We start from the raw sequence: 22,442 nt of genomic DNA, 5'->3' as shown, positions 1-22,442 counted from the left end.
TCATCAAACAATGATATATGTATATTTATATCTATATTTTAAAAAAATAATGGACACGCCACAAGTAATTATATATATTAAGTAGAAAAGAGTTATTAACTTTGAGGTCATTAAAATATCAGAAATTTTATGAACATCAAAATAATGGTGTTCATAAATAACCAAGTCTAATGATTTTCAATGTATATCTTGGGTTGTTTTAATAGTTTTTATGTTTACATAAAAAAAATTAGCTTGGAGATGAACAATATATTCAACCTTTCCAATTTTTGGATTTTATTCTACACTTGTATTTTTATAGAAGATAAAGAATTTTAAGCCAATGGCATTTGGGTCTATTGGCCCGAAATTTTTTGAGTAGCATATGTAGAGTAAGGACATAATCATATCGCTATATGTAAAAGAATTACCTCTATTTTTATACACGCCCCTAATCATATGATTTGTTTATAAACAAAATTTTTTAATATTTCAATTACAATTATTATTCTTAAGTGATCTAATTTTAATATTTTATATCAATATCACGAGGGTGACATAATATATAAAATAAAATATCATCATAAATCACATAACTGTAAAAACAGGTTAGTTTAATATAAATATTATATTATAAAAGTATAAAATAATATAATTAATTGAAAAAAAAACTTTAGAAAAAGGGAGTAAACATTCCCTGTCATCGTTTCATATATCTTGCTCACCCTGCTATACTATTCTTATACTCGTCATATATACTATACATCCCAGGGTTTTCAATCATCTGCTTTAGATCTGTTTATATTCATAAAAAAAGGACGCTGATTGCCTATTATTCAAGTAAACAATCTAGAAGCCATTTGGATATTTATAAATTGATTTAATTGTTCCTTTGGTATTTGCAATGATCAACAAGTACAAAATTTTTATTTATAATACTTAATTATCCGGCCATTGCGGACATTAAATCAAAATTTTTTTCTCTCTATTAACAATGTTTATTGTTTTGCCACGAGTCAAATGATTGGAATGAAGAACACATAAAAAACATGATAATAATTAATAAGTCTACCAAGTTAATAATAATGAATTAAAAAATCATGTGGCTTCAATGACTGGGTGACGAAAGAATATAAACATTTAAGAAATAAATATGGATTGATCTATGGGTCTGATAATGATAAATTAAATAGAAAAGTAAGTAGCTCCAAGCGATCAAGTTATAAAGGAATATCAACAACTAACACATAATTAAGAGGGACTAGGCTTAAAATGATGGAATAAATTGAACAACTTGTCCCTTTAAGTATTAGCCAAAGTAATGAAAGAGTATGAACAGGTAAGAAGAAGTATGAGTAACTCTTTAAAACTTAAAACTGTGAAAAATATTCGTTCAATATGTAAAAAGGAAATTTTAAAATAAATTACACTAAATAGCATGGCAGTTCAGATGTTAAGGTTTCAAATTGGCTCCAACTAAAGTAACGAATTGAACATCTAAGTAAGAAATATAAGCTGCTGGGTCTAATTAATAAGTGTGGATTAGACTGCATAGCTAATGGCTCTAACTGATTATGTAATAAAAGGATATGAATATGCAAGTAAGAAATATGAGAATTTTTTTTTTCAAAAGATAGCTAAACAGCTAGTAGCTCTAACCATGCTAAGCTGGTAAGAGATGAGTATGTTATATATATGAATTGGTAAGAAAGAAATATAAGCTAATGGGTCTAACAAGATGGCTCTAGATAAATTTGTAATCTAGATTTAAAAATATAAAAAATTTAAGTTCAAATATTTAAAAATTTGTAATCTAAAAGAATTTGGGTGTTCTTTGGAAGACTTTAGATTTATTTTCTTGGCTTTTCCTCTTTCAAAGATCTGGACATCTTGGATCACGTCCTTAGATGTCCAATAGCAAGAATTGTGGAGCTTGATTTCTAAAACAAATTGTTAGAATATTTGGCTTGAAAGAAATAAGTATTTTTAATAATCATTTTCAAGATGCTTTATCTATTATTGCCAAAATCATTCATATGCTTCTTGAGTGGATTTCTGCAGCTAGGGACCCACATCCCCAAAAAATACCTCCAGACTCAGTCCTGAAGCTAAAGTGCTCATTTGTTTTTCTGAGCACACGATCGGCTGAGATCAACATTCTCGCGGAACCCTCGATTCATGAGTGATTCACCTATGTCCCCTCCTTATTAGTTGATGAAGACCTTTGACGCCTCCTGGTGGTCTTTGTCTTCTTAGCTGCGTTCCTCATACTTATTTGTTTCGTCTGTTTGCCTTGTTTTCAGCTTGTTTGTTTTTGGTGGTGCATCACCCCTGGTGATGGCCCCCAAACTTGGTTACCTTTCTCTTTATCTTGTTTATGTTGCTTGTGCTTTGTACTTGTTTGTTTTCTTACTTCATTAAATACGTGGTTTATCCATTTTATTCAAAGAAAAAAAAAATCTATTGATTAACTTGATGGTTAAGATGTTAGGGTTTTAACCTACAGCAAGTAAAGAAGAAATATAATAAGCCACTGAATAACAGGGATGTATTTTAGCTTTAACTGGACAGTCTAAAGTGAAGGTAAACTTACCTAATAATCGATGAATATTAGCTCAAGAAGGAATGATGCAATTTATAATTAAAACAAAAAAAACTTCATTTATTATTAATATATTTTTCAAAATTAAATACATAAAAAATATAAATAATATAGTTATTTTTTTTAATATTAATTATCTGTTTTTCTCACGTGAGAAGAAATTTACAAAATCATCTCACCTAGTTTTAGAAGCAGGTTTATTCTCTGATTATCTCATATCACAACATGGCACATGTCCCCTAATCACAACACAAAAAAATAACACATATGGAAATAGGTGTTAAACTGAGATAGGAGAGAACCATTGAATAACTTAATTATAGAACCAAAAAAATACTTCAAATGAATTTACAGGTGAATTCAACATAACTTTTCTTTTCTTAGAAAAAAATAACTTAAATAATATATATATTTTTTAAATAATTGCAAAAAAAAAAATCGCTACTCAGTTACAGTGGATGTTATGAAAATGGTGAATATATATAACCATAGTCGAATTTCAAGATCGACCGTATTATAGTATAATATGCATATACAGCAAAATTTACATTAGTATTATAGAATAATGTTTATTCACTGTGTACGAATTCCTTTTGAAATAATGCTATTTTCTTTCTTTATAGGATTACATAATAAGAAAATTTATTAACTCGGTTAGATCGTGTGTATAATAGTGTAAGACTTTGATTACCCGATATAATATTTGACCGAGCTAATAAATTTTTAAAAAATTATTAAATTATTATAATTGATGTACTACCGTCTTTATCTGCTATTCGACATGCGGCCCCTGTTAAGTTTGTAAAAAAAAATATATTTTCAAAAAAAAATTAGAATTTGATAAGTTCCATATTGTCAAATGTGACGGACAGAGCTAAATCCAAAGTAGATGAGAGGATGCTGACGTGGATAACCCATAATCAGGACGTCACTCCGCACCACCAGCCAAGGAAGAAGAAAGTGCCCACTCAGCAGCCAAAAGCGAGTGGCAAACACACGTGGACGGTGGATTGGGCTTCGTCGGTGGCTTTTCTAGTATAGAGATCCCTTGCGGGTCCCACAAATCCGACATCTCGATCCTAGTGGGACCCAACCCCCACCGACACATGCGTAAAACCTCAAAAGCGTAGGGTTTTGGAAATTTTAAGCTAATGGACCGCATGATGAGGGGTTCAGTTTTGCCGTTGGATTTTTGCATTGAGATTGTCAACGTGTTTGTTGATTGAGATTGAAGGTGTAGCACGTGTTTTAGGATGATTGGGTGGGAATGGTACTCGGATATGGATTGCTGGTTCTAGAGTTCGGTGGAATTCGCGTTTCGACAAAACCCTTTATATATATATATATACATATATATAAATAATTAAATTAATTTTTGAATTTTTCAAAAACCAACAAGGTAATAATGTTTTAGGTCGCTCATGAGAATTTAGGAAAGAAAAGATTAAAGAAACCACATGAGCAATAGTCATATAATAATGAATTTATTTTTTATATGAAACATGGAAAAAATATTTTTTTTTTTATAAAACTTTGTGAAATATTTCCTTCGTTTTTATTACTTATCACGTTTTGGAGCTCTATTCTATTTTTTTTTCTTGTCAGCATTAAAACTTTGCAGAGATTAAATAATTTTTTTCAAATTCTAGCCCTTTTAATTTAATATACTATGCTGATTTTTCGATAAAAACAAAAATCAACTAAGCTTTAAATTATATTCTCCACTAGTTGAGTTTTAAATAGGGGTAATTTTGAAAAATAATGGATTTTTTTTATAAAATATAGATAATCAATTAATTTTAACCAATTTTTTTTAATCAATGTACTAATTTTTTATTAAATTATGTGAAATAACTAACTTTTTTGGTATGTGAGATTCTGTTATTCATGATAAAATAAAACGGAGAGAGTGACTAAGTTTTTTGTTATATGAGATTCGGTTAACCATGACATATAAAAAGAAATGAAGAGAGTATTTAGTGAGTGTGTGAGTGGTGGTGATGATGATTTATTTCATATTATAATAATAATAATTTATGAAATGTTTTTAAAATAAGTTAAACATTCATATCATCAAAACAAAATTGTGACATCTCACTGCCTTCTTTGGTATAGGCTACGTGGCTTGAATTAAAAAACATAATGCTACACCATTTTTTATTTTTATTTTTTATAAATCAAGAGATTTTTTCGAATTATCCAATAATACATGAAATAAATATTCTTTGGACTTAACAATACAGACGTAAACTAAGTCTTGTAGCATAAAAACAAAATAAATTATCTGATCAAATGTTTATACTGACCCGTAAATTTGAAATTTTAATGATTCAATTTTATTTTATATTTATGAACATGGCGAAGTTTTATTATTTTATATATTTATGAGACTATTCATGGCATTCAACTAAAATTCATATTAAAATATAAAAGCCACTCATCGCTAAATGTAAACATGAGATAATTTTACTAGCCCTTTTGAGGCCTTTTCATTCCAACAAACGAGAAATTTATAATTCAATTTGTAAATTTTCTAGAGCTAATGTAGACTCATTGAAATTGCCTTGTTTATTCTATGGTTCACCTATGGAAAATAGAGTCTTGTATTCAATAGTTATGAGCATGATTCATGCTATGGTCAAGGACGTAGGACTACCTTGACATTAGATTACATTGTGCTTGTTATAATCCTCTTAAATCATTATTTAATCCATTTTTTATTTTTTTTTTAATCAAATATGTGGCAAGCACCCCAATTTACGGGTGTCCCAAAAAGAACAAGTAGATACAAAGGTGCATGAGTTACAGGCTTACGACCCCAAGGGATTTATAATATGAGCCAAATTAACTTACCAGGTAACGAAAGTCAATCACGTGAGACCAAGATGATATATTAGGGATGATGCTAATCTCTTATATCATGCAACTTTAGAAGAGTGGAGATTAAAACTCCTCTCAAATGAGCCATAATGGCATCCGATGTATAATATCTGGTCCAAGTAAACAATACGTGAATAATACTTTTTATAGAGTTTTGAACTCATGTCTACCCACTCACCGTCAAAGTGAGAAACCACTGCTCTATCGAGTGATTTCCCAGAAATTGATCTCAATTCTTATCTTATTAAAATTGGAGATACTGCAAATTTGGGAAACTTTGAAGTTAAAATGATAAAAAATCAAATATCAAATTTGAGGAATTAAGCTTTTCATCCAACCAGATTAATTAATTAAACTGAAACTAGTAAAATGAACAAGCTTGAGTTACCAAATATTTATCTTAAAATTTAGTTTAATCAATATCTTGTTATGCTATTAAGCCATGTATGACATGACAAAAAAGTTATTTTCAACAACTTCTATTGTCTTATTTGAAGCATACATAAACTTATTAAATAAGTTAAAAAGGATAAAAATTTTACTTCCATACAAATTATTATTTTTTCATATAAATAAGATTTCTCTATTTACTTTAATATATATAAATATATACAAATATATATTAACAAAAATAAAAATAGATTAGGGATAGCAATAAAAATTGCAGCTAGAGCTGATTTTGGGAAAATATATGAAAATATTTAGTGCATTTTGCGGCCAATGGATGCGGACTCGTTGTAATTCATGCTTTTACCTCCCCTGGTGTCACTAAGGATGGCAACAGATCGGATCGAAATCGGATATTATCATACTCGCATCTGCATCTCGATACCCCACTAGTATATCCGAACCCGAACCTGAACCCGAACCTAACGGGTTTTAAAAACCCAAACCTACACCCGCACTGACGACGTAGTACTGCACTCCCCTACCCTAATATTAAAAATTAATAAAAAAATATATTATTTTTTTATAAAAAAATAACTTAAAAAGTAATTATAATTTTGTTTATAAAAATAAAAATAAAAATAAAAATAATTATAAAAAAATACAAGACCAAACAGAGGAGGAAAAAATATAAAAAATTCTAAATCATGTTAAGTTTAGTAGAAACGTATTAGTATATATATGTGTGTATATATATATATTATATAAATATTTTTAAGTAATTTTTAATTCTGAATTCGAGACTGCAGATGCAGACTGCATTTGAGATCGGGGACGTCTAGAGAGTTTCTCATACATGCATCTACATTAGCCCATTTTCATGATAAGTCGGGTTTTACTGCAGACTCGACTAAAAACCCGGTCACATCGGGTTTTCACCCGTCAAAAAAATCGGGTCGGGTAGAGTCGGGTCGGGTAGGGTCGGGTTGGGTCGGGTATGGGTATTATTGTCATCTCGAGGTGTCACACCTCTAGGTGCATTATTTTATTCCAACTTATAAAGCCAAACATATATTTGGAATAAATAATAATATTGTTTCGTAAACAATGATTTATTGAAAATTATTAATTTATTTTTTAGTTCTTAAAAAAAAACATTCTACTAGTGGCTACTAGTCGTCTAAGACAATGACCTTTTTTTTTTTTATTTAATTTGAGACCAACATTAGTAGTGTTAAAGATAGTATAGACATACCCTGAGATGATTTATAAATACCCTGTGATAGACCACCCGAACGTACGACCAGCTAGAGGAATCCCTGCACAATAGAACACAAGACAAGGCACCAGACAATAGCCCTAGCAGTGGCTCAACATTTCATTAGCAGTAGGAAGTTACAAAATGAAGTATTAGGCTCAGGACATCCCTCTGAGACCTTCCTCTTCACCCAAAACAACTACAGAGACCCCTTATATTAGTCTGCAACACAATATAGATACTAACCCGACCATCGTCGAGTGCTAAGGTAGTCGTCGTACCAAGGAAGCCAGTGCCTTCCTCCGCGACTAGAGAACAAGGAAGTGAGAAGAGAACTGCTCAGCTCCCAGCTCAGTGCCAGGCCCAAGTTCCACCAAAACAAGCATGCCCCCACCTCTCCTTCCCCTTCCCTTTTGTACCTGTCCAGCCCTACCCCATAATGAAGTCCACATATGCACCATTGACCTTCCTGCGCCTAGTACACACTTGCCTCCCCTCAAATGCTTCCTCGTGATTGTTGTTTTCAATGACATCTGTTGCCACCTGTCCTTCATTTGTTGCCCCTCTCATCTTCCATAATGGTGTGTTTGTTGACTGGTCCACTATTTTTCTTGCCACCTTACATGGGAATGTAACATTTCCCCACCCATCGAGAGTGACCTTGTCCCCAAGGTCTAAGCAGGGGTAATGTTGTTGCAATGGAAAAAGGTCCTCCCACGAATTGTCTATGTCTGCTAATGACTCCCATTTAACCAAGACTTGCGGAATCCATGCGGTGCCCCGCTTGATTTGACGGAATTGTAGTAGCTGGCTTGGTTGTAGGACTGGTCATGTTTCATTTGTGAGGAGGGGGGATGGGATGTGAGATTTTGAGTGGTCTCCATGCCATCGCTTGAGCAAAGAGCAATGGAAGACGGGGTGGATCTTTGCCTCCGGGGGTAAGAGTAACTAGTAGGCAACCGAGCCCAATCTCTAGACCAATTGGAACGGTCCAAAGTAGAGCATGGCAAGCTTGTGGCTTCGTCGGAGGGCGAGTGAGTGTTGTTTGCATGGCTGGAGCTTGACGAGAACCCAATCCCCCACGTCATAGGTAACGTCGGATCTCTTGGTGTCAGCTAAACGCTTCATCTTGGTCTGGGCTTTCAATAGGTTGGACTTCAGCTGGCTGAGAACTTGGTCTCTTTGCTGCAGCAAGGATGCTACTGCTGGTGGGTCGCGATCATTGGGTGAGTATGAAAGCAACTGTGGAGGGTCACGACCATAGAGCACCTTGAAGGGTGTGAAGCATGTACTCGTGTAGGTTGTTGTATTATATGAGAACTTGGCCCATAGCAATAGCTCTGCCCATAGTTTAGGATTCTATGGGGAAAAACATCGTAAATACTGTTCCAGATATTTGTTCATTGCTTCCGTCTGCCCGTCCGACTGTGGGTGATATGCTGAAGAGCGGGAGAGTGTAGTGCCCATGCGACGAAAGAGGTGCTGCCAGAATCGACTTGTACATATCTTATCACAATTGCTGACGATCGATTTAGGAATTGCATGGAGCTTGGCTACATGAAGGATAAAGGCATCCGCGACGGTAGTACTGGAGAAATCTTCCCTCAGGGGTAAAAAATGTGCATATTTGGATAGGCGGTCAACCACTACGAAAATGACAGAGTACCCTTTGGATTTGGGTAAACTGATAATGAAATCCAAAGATATTTCTTCCCAGACTTGGTGTGGAATCTTCAATGGTTGTAGCAAGCCGCCCGGAAGTGTGTGCGACTCTTTAGCTTGTTGACATGTGGGACAGCAGCGCACGAAATCATTGACGACCTTCCTCATATTAGGCCAATAGAATTGTTGGGCCAATCTGCTGTATGTGCGAATCGTGCCTGCGTGGCCACCCAAGTAGGAAGAGTGATACTCCTGTAGTATCTGGTAACACAAGCTTTCCTCATCAGGGATAATTATTTTGCCATGGCACCATAGTAAGCCATCTTTGTATGTATATTTGGGGTCCACCATTGCATTTGAGTGCATTTGTGCAAGTAACGGCCCGGTGAATTCATCAACTTGCTGCAGTGATCTGATTTGATCCAGAAGTGAGCATTGTAGGCTTGATGTGGATAAGGCAAAGCATCGTGATAAAGCGTTGGCGCCCACATTATCCTTGCCCGGCTTGTATTCGATACGGAAATCAAATCCAAGGAGCTTGTGAAGCCACTTTTGTTGTTCCTCGGTCTGAATGGCTTGTGTGGTAAGGTGGCGTAATGCTTGCTGGTCCGAGCGGACAATGAACTGATGGCCGACGAGATAGTGTCGGAACTTATGAATGGCATTAGTGAGAGCATACAGTTCCCGCACATACGCGAACTGCTTTTGCATTACCGGTGGCGTCTTCTTGGAGTGATAAGCAATAGGGTGGTTTTGCTGACTCAGTATGGCACCAACCCCACACCCGGAAGCATTAGTTTCAAGAACAAAGGGTTGTGAGAAATCTGGTAAACGGAGAACCGGGGCTGTTGTGACTGCCGCTTTGAGTGTCTGGAAGGCTTCTTCGGCTTGGGCATGCCAGCAAAAGCTATCTTTCTTGATTAGGTCTGTTAAAGGTCTGGCTATCTGTGCATAATGCTTGATGAACCTGCGATAATGTCCACTTAACCCCAGGAATCCCCTCACTTGTTTGGCATTGGTCGGCACCGGCCACTGTAGGATCGCTTCCACTTTGGTTTTATCCATTTGCACCCCTTGACTGGACACTACGTGTCCCAAGTATTCAACTTTTGTTAGCCCAAATGTACATTTAGATAGTTTGGCAAATAGTTGGTGCTAGTGTAAGGTGCTGAGCACTACTTCGACATCCTTTAAATGTTGATCCCACGATGTACTGTAGACGAGTATGTTGTCAAAAAAATGAGGATGAAACGGTGAAGTGCGAACTGAAAAATCGAGTTCATTAGCGCTTGGAATGTTGCCGGCGCGTTGGATAAGCCAAAGGGCATCACCAGCCACTAGAAGTGACCGTGGTGTGTGCGAAAGGCCATTTTATGAAAAGCCCGTATATTAACTTATAATTGTCCTCCGACTATTTTTATAATTTTAAAAATCGATCATATGTTTCTTCTGTGGTTAATTGCAATCTCTGAATCGAAGAAGGCAAGATTAGAGGAGCCAACGGTGAAAGTCAAGTGTAGCCTTGAGTTTCTCTTCTCTAGTGACTCAGGGCCGAGTGTTTCTTTTGAGTCCACCCCCGACGAGATCTAGTTGTTGATAGTTTGTCCATCTTTAGAGGATCTCCTTCTGTAGGGATTTTATGGTCTATTTTTTTATCTGGGACCACCCTGGTAGTTCTGTTTTGATTTTTTTTGTTTTTTCAGTCTGTTCTTCTAGTTTTGCCCTCCTTTGGGTTGTGTTGTTTTTTCAGCTCTACTTGATTGTGATTTATCTACCACTTAAAAAAAATGATATGATTTGCAACATGTCACAAACACATAAACTGCCACGTAATTAAAATATATTCACATTAATATTAAATAATGTTTAAAATATGAAATATATGACCAATGTACCAAGTGAGCACTGTGCAAACAATGTAGATTAAAATGAACTTTATGCAAATAGTCTAGCATTCATAACTTTCAGCAAGTGACGCCGGCAAGGTGGCTTTTGCCACTCTGGAGAAATCTTTTTTCTTCATGGAGTGTTTCTAGCTTTTCAATTTTATCTCTTCCTTTTTATATGAATCGTTTAATACTCAGGATTTCAACCGACAACACAAGATAATTTTTATTTATATGTTTGATTACAACACAAACCACTGTACGAGTATAGCATAATTTATTAAATCTTTTATACCGTTAAAAGCATACAAAAATTCTATCAAAATGCAAGATAACTTAAAAACTAAATTATTCTTATTTAAAATTATATTATTAGGTGAAAAGTGTGTTGATTTAATTTATTTATTTATCTATGTATTTAACTATTTATTATTGTGATTTTTTTATTATAGGACAAATATTTAATAGTAAAAAATATTTTTAAAATTTTGCTATTTTTTTTTCTGTAGTTATGCAAATCAACTCTAAAAAACACACAAATTTTTATATTATTCAATAAACTTCAAACATTGAATAATATTATAATACAAGCATTTACATTGTACTTTAATAATTTGTACTATTGTGCTATTTTCATAAATGAATCAAACATATTCATATTATTTTAATTCATTTTTAATGGATTTGTTGCGTTTCTTTCTCTTTGGTTATATTTTTATTCGGTTATTTTCTCAGTTTATACCTCATTTTAATAATCATAATTTATTCAATTTTTTTTAAAAGGTATAAATTATAGTACAATCTGAATAATGCATTTAATACAATAATATAAACTGGACAATATAATTGTCGATGAATAAAAACTCCCAATCAGGTTCTCGGTGAAGAAAAGCCCCTTTTTTAATGGACATTGTCTTTATTAATTGTAATTATTTTAATTATTTGAATATATATATATATATATATTCAGTATCTATCTAAATCAAAGATCATGTCAACTCAACAATCAATGCCTACTAAGCATGCATTTGAGCTGCAAAAGTAGGGTCAGTTTTGATTAGCTTATCAATCAAAACAAACTCAACCATATTGTTTTTCATTAAATATGATTGACTAATCACTAATGGAAACAAAAGCAAATTATTATAAATACAGTAAATATACTACCAAAGGATCTTCCCACCCCCACCCCCCAAAACTGTTCTTTGAACAAAATTAATATTTGTTATTTTTTTCAATATTTTTTTTTATTAAACCGGATAAACTCCAAATTTATTAAATAAAAAAACTATTTTTTTAAATATTATAATACCACATAAGTACGTAACACGCAATGCAACAAAAGTCAAACAAAACACTGAAATTAATTTAACAAGCTAATAAAATCACACAACAATAAAAAAATTAATGACAACTAAAAAAATTATTATAATACTACATAACATAATGTAACAAAGTGAAATAAAACACTAGAATCAACTTAAAAAACTAATTAGATCAGACAAAATCTCTAAAAAAAACAATCACTAAAATTTTTTTTATAATAGACATAACATAATATAACAAAGTGAAATAAAACCACAACAACTCAACGAATTGACAAAACCTTACAAAATCTCAAAAATGAAATAAAACACTGGAATCAATTTACGAATTAACAAAATAAGATAAAATCTAAAAAAATAACGATAATTAAAAAATTTATTATAATACAACATAACACAATACAACAAAGTGAAACAAAAACATTAGAATCAACTTAAAAGCATAAATATGATTAAACAAAATCTCTGCAATAAAAAAAATAACGACAACTAAAAAAAATTATTTTAATAAATAACACAATCCAACAAAGTGAAATATAACACCAAAATCAGCCAAAGCAACTAATAAAATAAAACAAAATAACTTCGAAAAAAAATAATAACTAGAAAAATAATCAACAAGAGTGATCATTCATTTTGGATATTTGTTTTTAATTAAAAAATATTCATATCATATGGATATATTTTTTCAAATTAATATACTTTATATAAATATTAAAGAAAAATAAAAAACCAAGCCAAGATTCAAGTCCACACCTCAAGAGTCAAGACTCCCAACTATGAACCCAAACCAACTCAATGAAACTGAAAATTATAGTGATATCCAAGAAAGAGCAGGGGCAAAAATGTAAAAATAAGAGACAACGCCACTTGCAATTTCTTAGTCACAAAATCAAAAACAGGAGGATCTGGGTCACAGTTGGGCGGGCGTGACGTGAGACTCCAATCCGGTTCAATCCCGTCCATCCAAGGCCACGTCATCCACAACCTCCCCCTCTCCCCAACACCATGACTCGGTTCTTAGCTGGCCCTGCCAGGCCATGTGGGCCCCGGGGACCGCACATCCCTCTTCCACCCGACACGTGTACGTCTCCCGTCACCGTAAAATAATTCAACTCCCCAAACCCACGGCCACCTCACAGCCCTTTTCAACCCCATCCTGTCTAGTCCCCACCTACCCATACCTTTCATCCATTACAAAATCGCCACGTCGGTGGTCAAACAGAGGAGGTCCGACTTTTGGGTTACGAAAAAAGGTTGCGTCTATGGCTTCGTCGAAGGGACACGTGGTTTGTGACGTGGCAGCCGCCTTGGCGTCCCGCTTCTTCTCCTCCCCTGCTCCCTCTCTCCCTCTCTCTCCTTCTCCCCCAACCTCTCTCTCTCTCTCTCTCTCTCTCTCTTTTTCTCTTGCTCTCGCTGAACGAGTTCTCTGTTCCTTGTTTCCGCTTTCGATATACGGAGGAGTTCTTTGGGAGCGAGAGGGCTTGGTCCGCGTTTCCTGCTTTCTTTTGCGATGTTTTTTGCTCGTTTACAGCCCTTGGTTTGAGGTTTGGAGGCGAAAAGGCGAGATTTCACTGCTTGTTTGGGGGTCTCCGTTCGATTCTTCGTCTGAGGTAGGTTGGATTTGCGATTAATTTGTTTGGTTTTGTTTGAGATTGCTTGGTTTCGGTTTGTGGCGAAAACTTTGGATTTAGATCTTTGGGAATAGTCGGAATTTGGATTATTTGGATTGTTTTGAGAAACTTTATCTTGCTTTATTGTTGATTTGCTCTCATGAATTATGTGAACAATTGTTCAGAGTTGTGCGTAGTCTTGGATCTGATCTTAATTCTAAGTTCTAGGTCTTAAATTTGGGAGTTCTCGTAGTAGAGATCAATACTTCAGCCCTTTCTGATTGAATTTGAAGAAGAGCTGACAGAATAGGGGGAGTGATAAGAAGATTGCGGGAAAAACGCGCTTTGGAGCGGAAAGTTAATAGTTTTTCTATGTTGATGTTAGCGGGTGTGTTTGTCCTTTGGTGAGTATGTTTTTGCTTATGGGGATCTAGTGGATCTACAAGATCTCTCCAATAACTGTGAAGCTGTTGGTTGTGAGCCTCTAAAAAGACATATCTGTCCCCATTTCTCGGTAAAATTACTCGTAAAGACTTTGTCGTTTGGGACCGTAGGACTGTGAGCCTCCTCCTGGGTTTATAATTGAGCTGGTGAAGCTATGGCAGAGTTGATCAAATTGTTCCTTTTTTTCCCTTCAATTCTGGGATATTGTGGATCATAGAGGAATTTGGTGGGGGTCCTGTGATCTATTTTGATTGCATGCTGATTGTTCACTTATATTGCTAATTTGTAAGCTGTATAATAAATGAAAAAAGATATGGAGTAAGTGGTCCACGACAAGGCTCTTATTTTTGAAAGAAGACAATGCTGAAGCAGAAGTGATCTATGTAACGCCGCCATCTTTTTGGACTTTCGTGCGTCAACAGCGAACTGCTATGTTCACTGCTTTCAAACACTATCTAGAAAAAGATAGTGAGGAGTAGGATTTGCCCTGTACAATTAACCCAGCTAGTACAAAGTTCATAATTCAAATGTAAGCATTTAAGCATAGCTTGCGTGTTCAAACTTATGGATGATAGATAATTATATAGATATACACATCTAGAGGTCAGAGAAGTCACATGGAATACTGCCAACGATTACTGTAGAAAGCTATTGATTTGATAATTCACCTGCATGGGATAAATATAACTGCTTTTATTATATATTGAGCAGGATTTCCCTGTTATCTGAAGTACAATTATATGACTGCTTTTAACTGATGCTATAATTGTGCTTAACTGATAGGTGCATTTGGCTCTTTTATTTTATTATTTATTTAGTTTTGTGTGTACCAGTGCTCTATCCTTCTTTTATTAATTAGATCTTTTATCTTAGCCCATTGGTCTGATTATATTCGGGTTGTGTCCAAACTGCAACGGGTAGTGATTGGTTGTTAATTTGGCCAGTTCAACTAGCCTTTCACGATGCCCAAATAATTATTACTGTTGATCTTATATCAGATGCATAAGACTCATGCTATTGTAACTTTACCTTTATCGCTTCTTTTTCTTCTTTGTTCTTCTCCACTTTAGGCATTGAAAGAGCACCAAGTTGACTTCTCCTATCATCATGCGTAATTGTGAGGTGTACGAGCTGATCTTGGGATTGGAGCTTCACCACAACAACTTATACAGGGGGGTCGAAATTAGTATTTGGGTAGTGCTTAGCATACCTAGTTCCTAATCTAAGCTGTTCTTTTGTTTTCTAATTATGATATTTGAGTACAATTTGTGGTACAGGTAGCAAACTAGCAATTACTTTCTTAGACAAGTCTTGTTTAATCTAGTCATCAAAAAAAAGAAAGAAAAAAGATAAAAAAAACCAAAAAAAAAGGAAAGAAGAAGAAGAAATCTTATACGATCCTTTCTTTTAGAGTTTTGTTTACTCTATCAGCTTCTTTTACATGAAAATTATCTATACTTGTGGCACCAATGCAATAAACAATTTATGTAACCCCAGCTAACAAGTAAAAAATGAAAATCAATCATAAAAGGCATCATCCCGGCCATTGGAACTGATGAGTTGCATCAGTAATACTGGTGTAATAATTTATCTATATTTTGATCACCAAATTTGCATTCTATCTTATATTTCGTACATCAAGATAATTGAAAGTCTTGCCCCAAGTAGGTCTGGGAGAACCCATATTAGCAGACATTTGTTCAGTTCAGTCCTTGGCTGTTGAGAGAACAATGTTGAGGTAGCCCATTGTAGATTAGAACGATTAGTGACTTGTTTTCTTCTGTGATTAATGATTAAGGTTTTGTTCTCATGATTTTAGATGTGGCATTTGTTTTCTAGGCTTATATCACTGAAGATATCTATGAGGCTTCCAAATTTAGTTCTAGCATATTAGTCTATGCATGGGGATTAGGAATGTATATATTCTGAGCTTTAATTTCTTGTATGTGTGATGCTCATTTTTATTCTTGTTATTTCATGGTCATTTTTCTTTTCTTTTTTACATAACTTAATGGTAAGTGCTACAGGTTGAAGGCTACTATGATGCACAGTAGTTAAATGCCCTTTAGCCTTGTCAAATGGGAAAAAGTAGTGAAGCTGCAACATCTTCCAAATCCGATAAGGCCCCTTCTTCTGCGCAGGTTAGAAATTTAGCCTATGAATACATCTAAGTATGATGTTTGAACCTTTGGTTGATTAAATTTCATCCGATGGATGTTCTGTCTCTTCCAGTGAAAAATTGCTTAACTTTCACTCAATGCATGCTATGTGATTTTAGCCACTTGGTTTGAGAATGATTTCTTTTTAAATAGGAAATCAAAATTTCAGCTACCAGGCAATGTAAACAATTTTTTAAATGAATGACAGGAACCACTATGACAAGCCAACAGATACCTATCTTCACTTTGGTTTTGTACAATATCAAGTCTTGAAATTTATGCCCAAATATGTATAAGGGCTGGCTTATTAATTGTTGTTCCTCAATTCTAAAATATTTGGTGTTAAACAATTTGTCCGTGTGCAGGAGCATCCAACCCCACAAGGTTATCCAGATTGGGCAGCTATGCAGGTTAGTTGTTTTCAGGTTTTTTGTTTTTTCATTTACAAGCTACAATGTAATGGTTATTTTTTTTTAAACTAGATCGTAAATTACCAAACTGCATTTTCTCCATGATCAGGCATATTATGGCCCTGGAGTCGCGATGCCACCTTATTTCAGCACCACAGTTGTGCCTGGCCATCCCCCTCATCCATTTGTATGGAGCCCGCAGGTTACTGAATTGTTTAGAAAAATTTTTACTACTTTAATCAATTCATATTACAAGAGGATAAAGGTTTGTGACAAAAGTGGTTTTTGAGAATTGAGGGCATTTTGATTTTGCATATAGGTTCTGATTATGTGATCTCACTTACCAATGGATTATTGATGAACATAATCATGATGTAGCTTGATCTCTTTGAAAATCAGTCTAGTAAGTTCTCATGGTATACTGCTGCTGGCCTGTCAAATTGCTATTTGGAGCTGGGCGCCCCATATCTGTCTTAGATATTAACATAAGCTTGATCTCTTATAAAACTCATATCTGTCAGTCGCTAACTTTTAACCTTTGAGTGTGTTTAATTGGAATTGGAATTACTTGAAATAAGTTGGGTCAGTGGTTTTGAAGTTTGAATGTGATTTTGAGGTTAGTGTTTATCCTTAAATTGATTTATATTTGACTTGATTGATATTTATTAACATGGTTTCTTTGTAAATAAAATTATAGCCTTCTAATTAATTATTAACATTTATATTAACTTTTTTTTTATCAATTGTTGATTTATTTATTGAATATTGTTTTGTCAAAAGTGTGATTCCTCTTAAAAATTATTCTGGAGGCATTGGTTGGTTGGAGTGTTTGGGATAAATTGGGTTTATCCCAACTATTCCCAACCTGTACACAACCTTAAAGAAATCCCAGGTGACATTCTTTCCACATGCATCACATAACAACTCAATGATTTCCCACTTCTTCCATATCTATCTTTTAACTATTTCTCACCTCCATCTCACCCACAAATTAGTTATAGGCCAATATTGGAGCTAAATTGCTCTGAGGAAACCTCAATTTAAGAATGAATTATTGATATCCTCAATCTGTAGAAATTCAAAACATGTTTTTAATCCTTGTAAAGTTTTTGGCAAAAAAATTAACACTGTCCATGTACCACCTCCATATATGAACACCATGAAATTGACAGTGTTGAGTTGTTCAAAGGAAGAAATAATTTGGATAGATTTCTTGTTTATTGTGAATTATTTAACTTTCTTATCTGTAAAATGTGATGTATGACCATGACCGCTCGATAAGATTACTAATGATTACAAACCTAGAATGTAGACTAAGGACTTATTTTAAAGTAAAACACTTCTTTCAATCGACAGATTTGCTTCACATTGTGGGATCTGATTGAAGCTGTTATTTTTGTTTGCCAATGTTAATCTTTTTACATCTTTTGTTTCACAGCCTTTGATGACACCTTTTGGGGCTCCGTATACTGCAATCTATCCACCTGGATTATACCCTCATCCCTCAATGCCTCGTGTAAGTGGTCAAGGATAATACTTTGTTATAGCTTTTTTATCCTTTTTTTTATCTACTATCATCTAAAAAAAAAGGTGCTCTAGTTACATGGGTCTTATCACCTAGACTGGTTACTGGGCATTGAGGTTCTTTAGGAAATGTGAAACATTTTAAATGCAATGGATAGTCACTAAATAATTCATCCAAATTGATAATATGTGCAGGGATCACATGCACCAACCATTGCACCATCGTCCTCTGGAAATGAAGCTATCGTGGTATGCCACATTGTTAGAAAATGATTGGTGATATGCAAGTATAGGATGATTTGCTGTTATTTATTTGTCCCTTTTCTTTGTTGATTTTTTTGTTCCTTTCTTGTTACAGATGTTAGCTCCTCTGGCAATTGAAGCACCTACAAAGTCATCAAGTGACAAGGAAAAGAGCCCTGTAAAAAAATTCAAAGGAATTGATGGGCTTGTTTCAATTGCCAATGGCAGTGCTAAGAATTCAGCCGGAGATCATGCACAAAAGCTGACACAGAGGTTTGTTTATTCTCCTTATATAAATCTCATGCTTCCTTTTTCCTTGCATCCCAGCCTGAATTAAAATATTTTCCGTTTGGTGATGGTCCTGCATTCAATATAATATTTCAGTCGGGAAAATGATACAGAAGTTTCAACCGAGGGAAGTGATGGATGCATGGAATCTAGAGTAATAATCGTTGGCTACCATATCTTATTGGTTATATCATAATTTTATCATAGCCTTGAGTGATGATGTCTTCCTTGAAGTTAACTTTTTCCTGTGTTGCTGTTTTAGGGGAAGAAAATACGCAGGAAGAGAAGCTCTGAAGATACATATAACTCTGGTATTGTAAACACTTTTGTTTTATGCAGGATGGGCCTTTAGCAGCCAAATTATTTTGTCCCAAAGTCTGTTTGAATGAATCTATGGATCTGGATGAGGTGTTACATGAAATTACTACAATCCTTTTCAGGTAATGATGGGAAAGTGAAGACACTGGTCAGCCCTGTTCCTACTGTAGCGACTAATGGATCAGCTCATCCTTCTTTAGCACTTATCCCAGTACCTGCAGACATTGTAGAAAAGACTGCAAGCACCATTGCTCCCTCTAATGCAACAGCAGGGTTGGGGCTCAAGGTTTCTACTATTGTAAAAGCAAATCCTGTTTCACCAGTAACCAGTGCCATGTTGACAGGCAGTGATGGAGCGCTAAATGAACATTGGATTCAGGCATGTACAACTTAGTAGCTTTGATGAAATGGCCTTATTGTCTCTTCACGGATCCAATTGCATTTTCTGATTCAATCAGCAGTTTATCACTTTGATTTTTCTCCAACTCATTACTTGTTTTCTTATCTCTGAATATCATACCCTTTTTTCATGCCTACACTCTATACTTGCTTTGCAAGTTCTGGTTGGATTCTGCTTGTCTGTTGCCTAAAATCTATGTTTCACTCTAAACAGTTCCTTATCTTTACTGTAGTTTTAGATAATAAGTGTCATCAGAGGAATAGATCAGTTTGTCTATATGTTAATGGAATATTGCTTAAATTTTACTTAGCATCAAGATGTTTCCTTTTTGATAAAAAGTCATGCTTTTCTCAACTTTTGCAACTTCTTCTGTGTAGGATGATAGGGCCCTGAAACGGGAGAGGAGGAAGCAATCAAACCGAGAATCTGCTAGAAGATCAAGGTTGCGGAAGCAGGTATTGATAATTGGAGTTTATGTTTTCACTTTGCAGGATGCAAATCTTTTAGCAGTATACTTGCAATCACATCATCTTTCTGGTTTTTTGGACCTCTTTATGTATGCATGATTTTTTTTTTTTAAAAAATGATTTTCCAGGCTGAAACTGAGGAACTTGCAATGAAAGTTGATGCCTTGACGAATGAGAATTTAAGTCTGAGATCTGAAATTAATCGACTGAGGGAGAAGTCAGAGAATCTGAGACTAGAAAATACTGCTTTGATGGTATTTCTTGTACCCTTCCCTCTGCGATGTGTTTGCATGCTGTATTATATTTATACAACTAGTATTTTGAAAGGTCCACTTTCATGCAAGAGCATGCTTATAAATCATTAATCAAGCTCCTATATGCTGGTGAAATGCTTTCTGTTTCGGATAATTTATTTCAGGGTCCGTGCAAAATTTATCTTCATATTTACCTCACAAAGCAACTATCTCTCCTCACCTATTTTATTTCATTTGCAGGACAAGTTGAAGAAGGCAAATATAAATCTGACAGAAGAGGTGGCTTGCGAAACTGGGGATTCTCATGGAACCAAGTCTATTGGCACCGAGAACTTGTTGTCAAGAATGAATAACTCAGGCTCAAATACTAACAGTGATCAGTGGGAGAACGAAGGTCATGAAAACTCTAGTGGCAAGCTCTACCAGCTCTTGGACTCAAGCCCCAGAACAACAGACGCCGTGGCCGCAGGCTGATCCTGTCAAAATCGGCACTCATCGGCATGTAGTTTTGGCACATATTTATGTCCAGAACTACCTTGACGCTAACCTTGCAGCAGTCATTGATTTAACCAAGCATCAGAACAGGCTAATTATAACTCAACAATATTACCTTCGCAATGGCGCAAAAGCCTCGAGAGCTCAGCGCAGAGACTCGAAATAAATAATGATTTACCTTATTGTTTAACTTCCTGCTTGGTGGAATTCCAAAATTTTAGAACCCATGGTATTTTATCTGAGAAAGTGAGAACTAATGTATTCCTGAAATAAGTTTTTGAGTATTATTATGTGTGTCTTAGAGTGTTTACCGATTATCGTTGACAAACAGTCACCTAATTGTGCTTGTACTTTGTCCGCAAGCTATCTGAGATTTCCAGCTGCCAAGAGTGTGGCATCTTTTTCTCCCATGAAACCAATGACATTGGATTTGTATAGAATGCTTTGATGGCAATTGATATGTTTGTTTGTGATATAAATATAATGTTCCTTAGCAGAATTAGCTTTCATTTAAATTAAATTAAATTAATATCATGAGGATTTGCAATTATTTATTTATTTATTTATATTTGTGGCACTGGCTTCCTCCATTGTGATTGTATCATAATTTAACAACATGGTCATTTTAGATTTTTATATTAAGAAATTTATATTAGAGATGTGATGTTTATTAAATTTAGGAATGAAAGTTGAAAGCTCCTTAATTATCAGCATCAAGTTGATGATGATTGGGTTTATAATTCATCTCATCATTCCAAGTTTGGTCATCTAAAGAAAAGTCATTGGTGTTGTCATTAATTTGTTAAAGTCGTAGGACCTCCAAAAGTCTCAGCATAAAATATTAAACATCACTCTCTCATTACTCACAATGATAACTAAGATTAGAAAACACAAAATACAAACATATTCCGTTATTAATTAATTAGCCGTGACATAATACCAACATATTCCGTTACTAATTAATTAGGCTCTCTTCCTCACCGTTTTTTAATGATTGTATAAAAATAATTTAAAAAATAAATAAATTATGAGTAATATTTGAACCTTTAATTTTTGAGTTGGAAAGAAAATAAAATACTAACTACATTTACAGGAATGATTGTCTTCCTCTTTCAATTATTTATTACTTACCATGCTTAAAAAATTAAAATTTTGGGGGAAAAAAAATGTTTGTTTTAACTTAAAATATATATACATATATCTCCACTGCTCGATTCAATGTAAATATACATAATAGTGCTACATATTCAATCACAATAAATATTAATATAACAGTTGAGATATATAAATTAATATAGTGTTATTTAAAGAATAAAATAGATATATTGTTATTTAAAATAATTAAAGTAATAATGAAAATTTAGAGTCAATAGTGTCGATTTAGTCCTTGTGAATATGTAACAAACAAACAAATTGATTATTGTCAACATCTTCACAAGTTCTGTATAATGTTCAAAAGAATCAAAACCAAAAGCCAATTTCTTTTTTTACTGTACAGTCATGAGCATTCCACTCACAGTCAATTCAGAAATAGCTTAAAATAAAATTTTAATTGTTATTATTATTATGGAAAAGCTTAATTAATTTATCAATTAAAATATTTATTTTTAATTAATAAATAATTATAATAAAAGACACAATTAAATTTTAAAATTTTCTTTTGATTTTTAATTTTTATTTTTTTATGCGTTAATCAAGTGACTTTGATAGTTCTTTTAATTAATGTAAAAATGGTAAAATAAATTTAAATTGCAAAAAAAAGCGGCAAAATTCAACTTATTTCAAGTTTTCAAGTCAACTGAAACAGAAGTGGTATCATTAGATGTTTTTGACGTGGTTGAACAACCA

The 22,442-nt window shown here is 34.1% G+C and overlaps 1 protein-coding gene across 3 annotated transcripts; it reads left to right on the top strand.

Annotated features, from left to right (window-relative positions):
• Positions 1-13,326: 13,326 nt before the first annotated feature.
• LOC120260812 (G-box-binding factor 3) lies at positions 13,327-21,073 on the top strand. Of its 3 annotated transcripts, none has more exons than XM_039268378.1 (14): positions 13,327-13,592; positions 15,107-15,230; positions 16,064-16,177; positions 16,561-16,605; positions 16,715-16,792; positions 18,044-18,121; positions 18,325-18,378; positions 18,488-18,645; positions 18,757-18,814; positions 18,923-18,971; positions 19,101-19,357; positions 19,756-19,833; positions 19,974-20,099; positions 20,340-21,073. In XM_039268378.1, exons 3-14 carry the CDS (start codon positions 16,115-16,117, stop codon positions 20,571-20,573), a joined length of 1,278 nt encoding a protein of 425 aa, XP_039124312.1. In that variant the 5' UTR covers positions 13,327-13,592; positions 15,107-15,230; positions 16,064-16,114; the 3' UTR covers positions 20,574-21,073. The 3 variants fall into 3 exon arrangements, with proteins under 3 accessions (XP_039124312.1, XP_039124310.1, XP_039124311.1); XM_039268376.1 differs by having other exon boundaries at positions 16,715-16,807; XM_039268377.1 differs by lacking the exon at positions 15,107-15,230 and having other exon boundaries at positions 16,715-16,807.
• The last annotated feature ends 1,369 nt before the right edge of the window (positions 21,074-22,442 follow it).

Source organism: Dioscorea cayenensis, chromosome 5 (assembly GCF_009730915.1).
Source record: "Dioscorea cayenensis subsp. rotundata cultivar TDr96_F1 chromosome 5, TDr96_F1_v2_PseudoChromosome.rev07_lg8_w22 25.fasta, whole genome shotgun sequence".
NCBI lineage: Eukaryota > Viridiplantae > Streptophyta > Magnoliopsida > Dioscoreales > Dioscoreaceae > Dioscorea > Dioscorea cayenensis.
The sequence above is the reverse complement of the archived record's forward strand: the minus strand, read 5'-3'. Positions and strand labels throughout refer to the sequence as shown.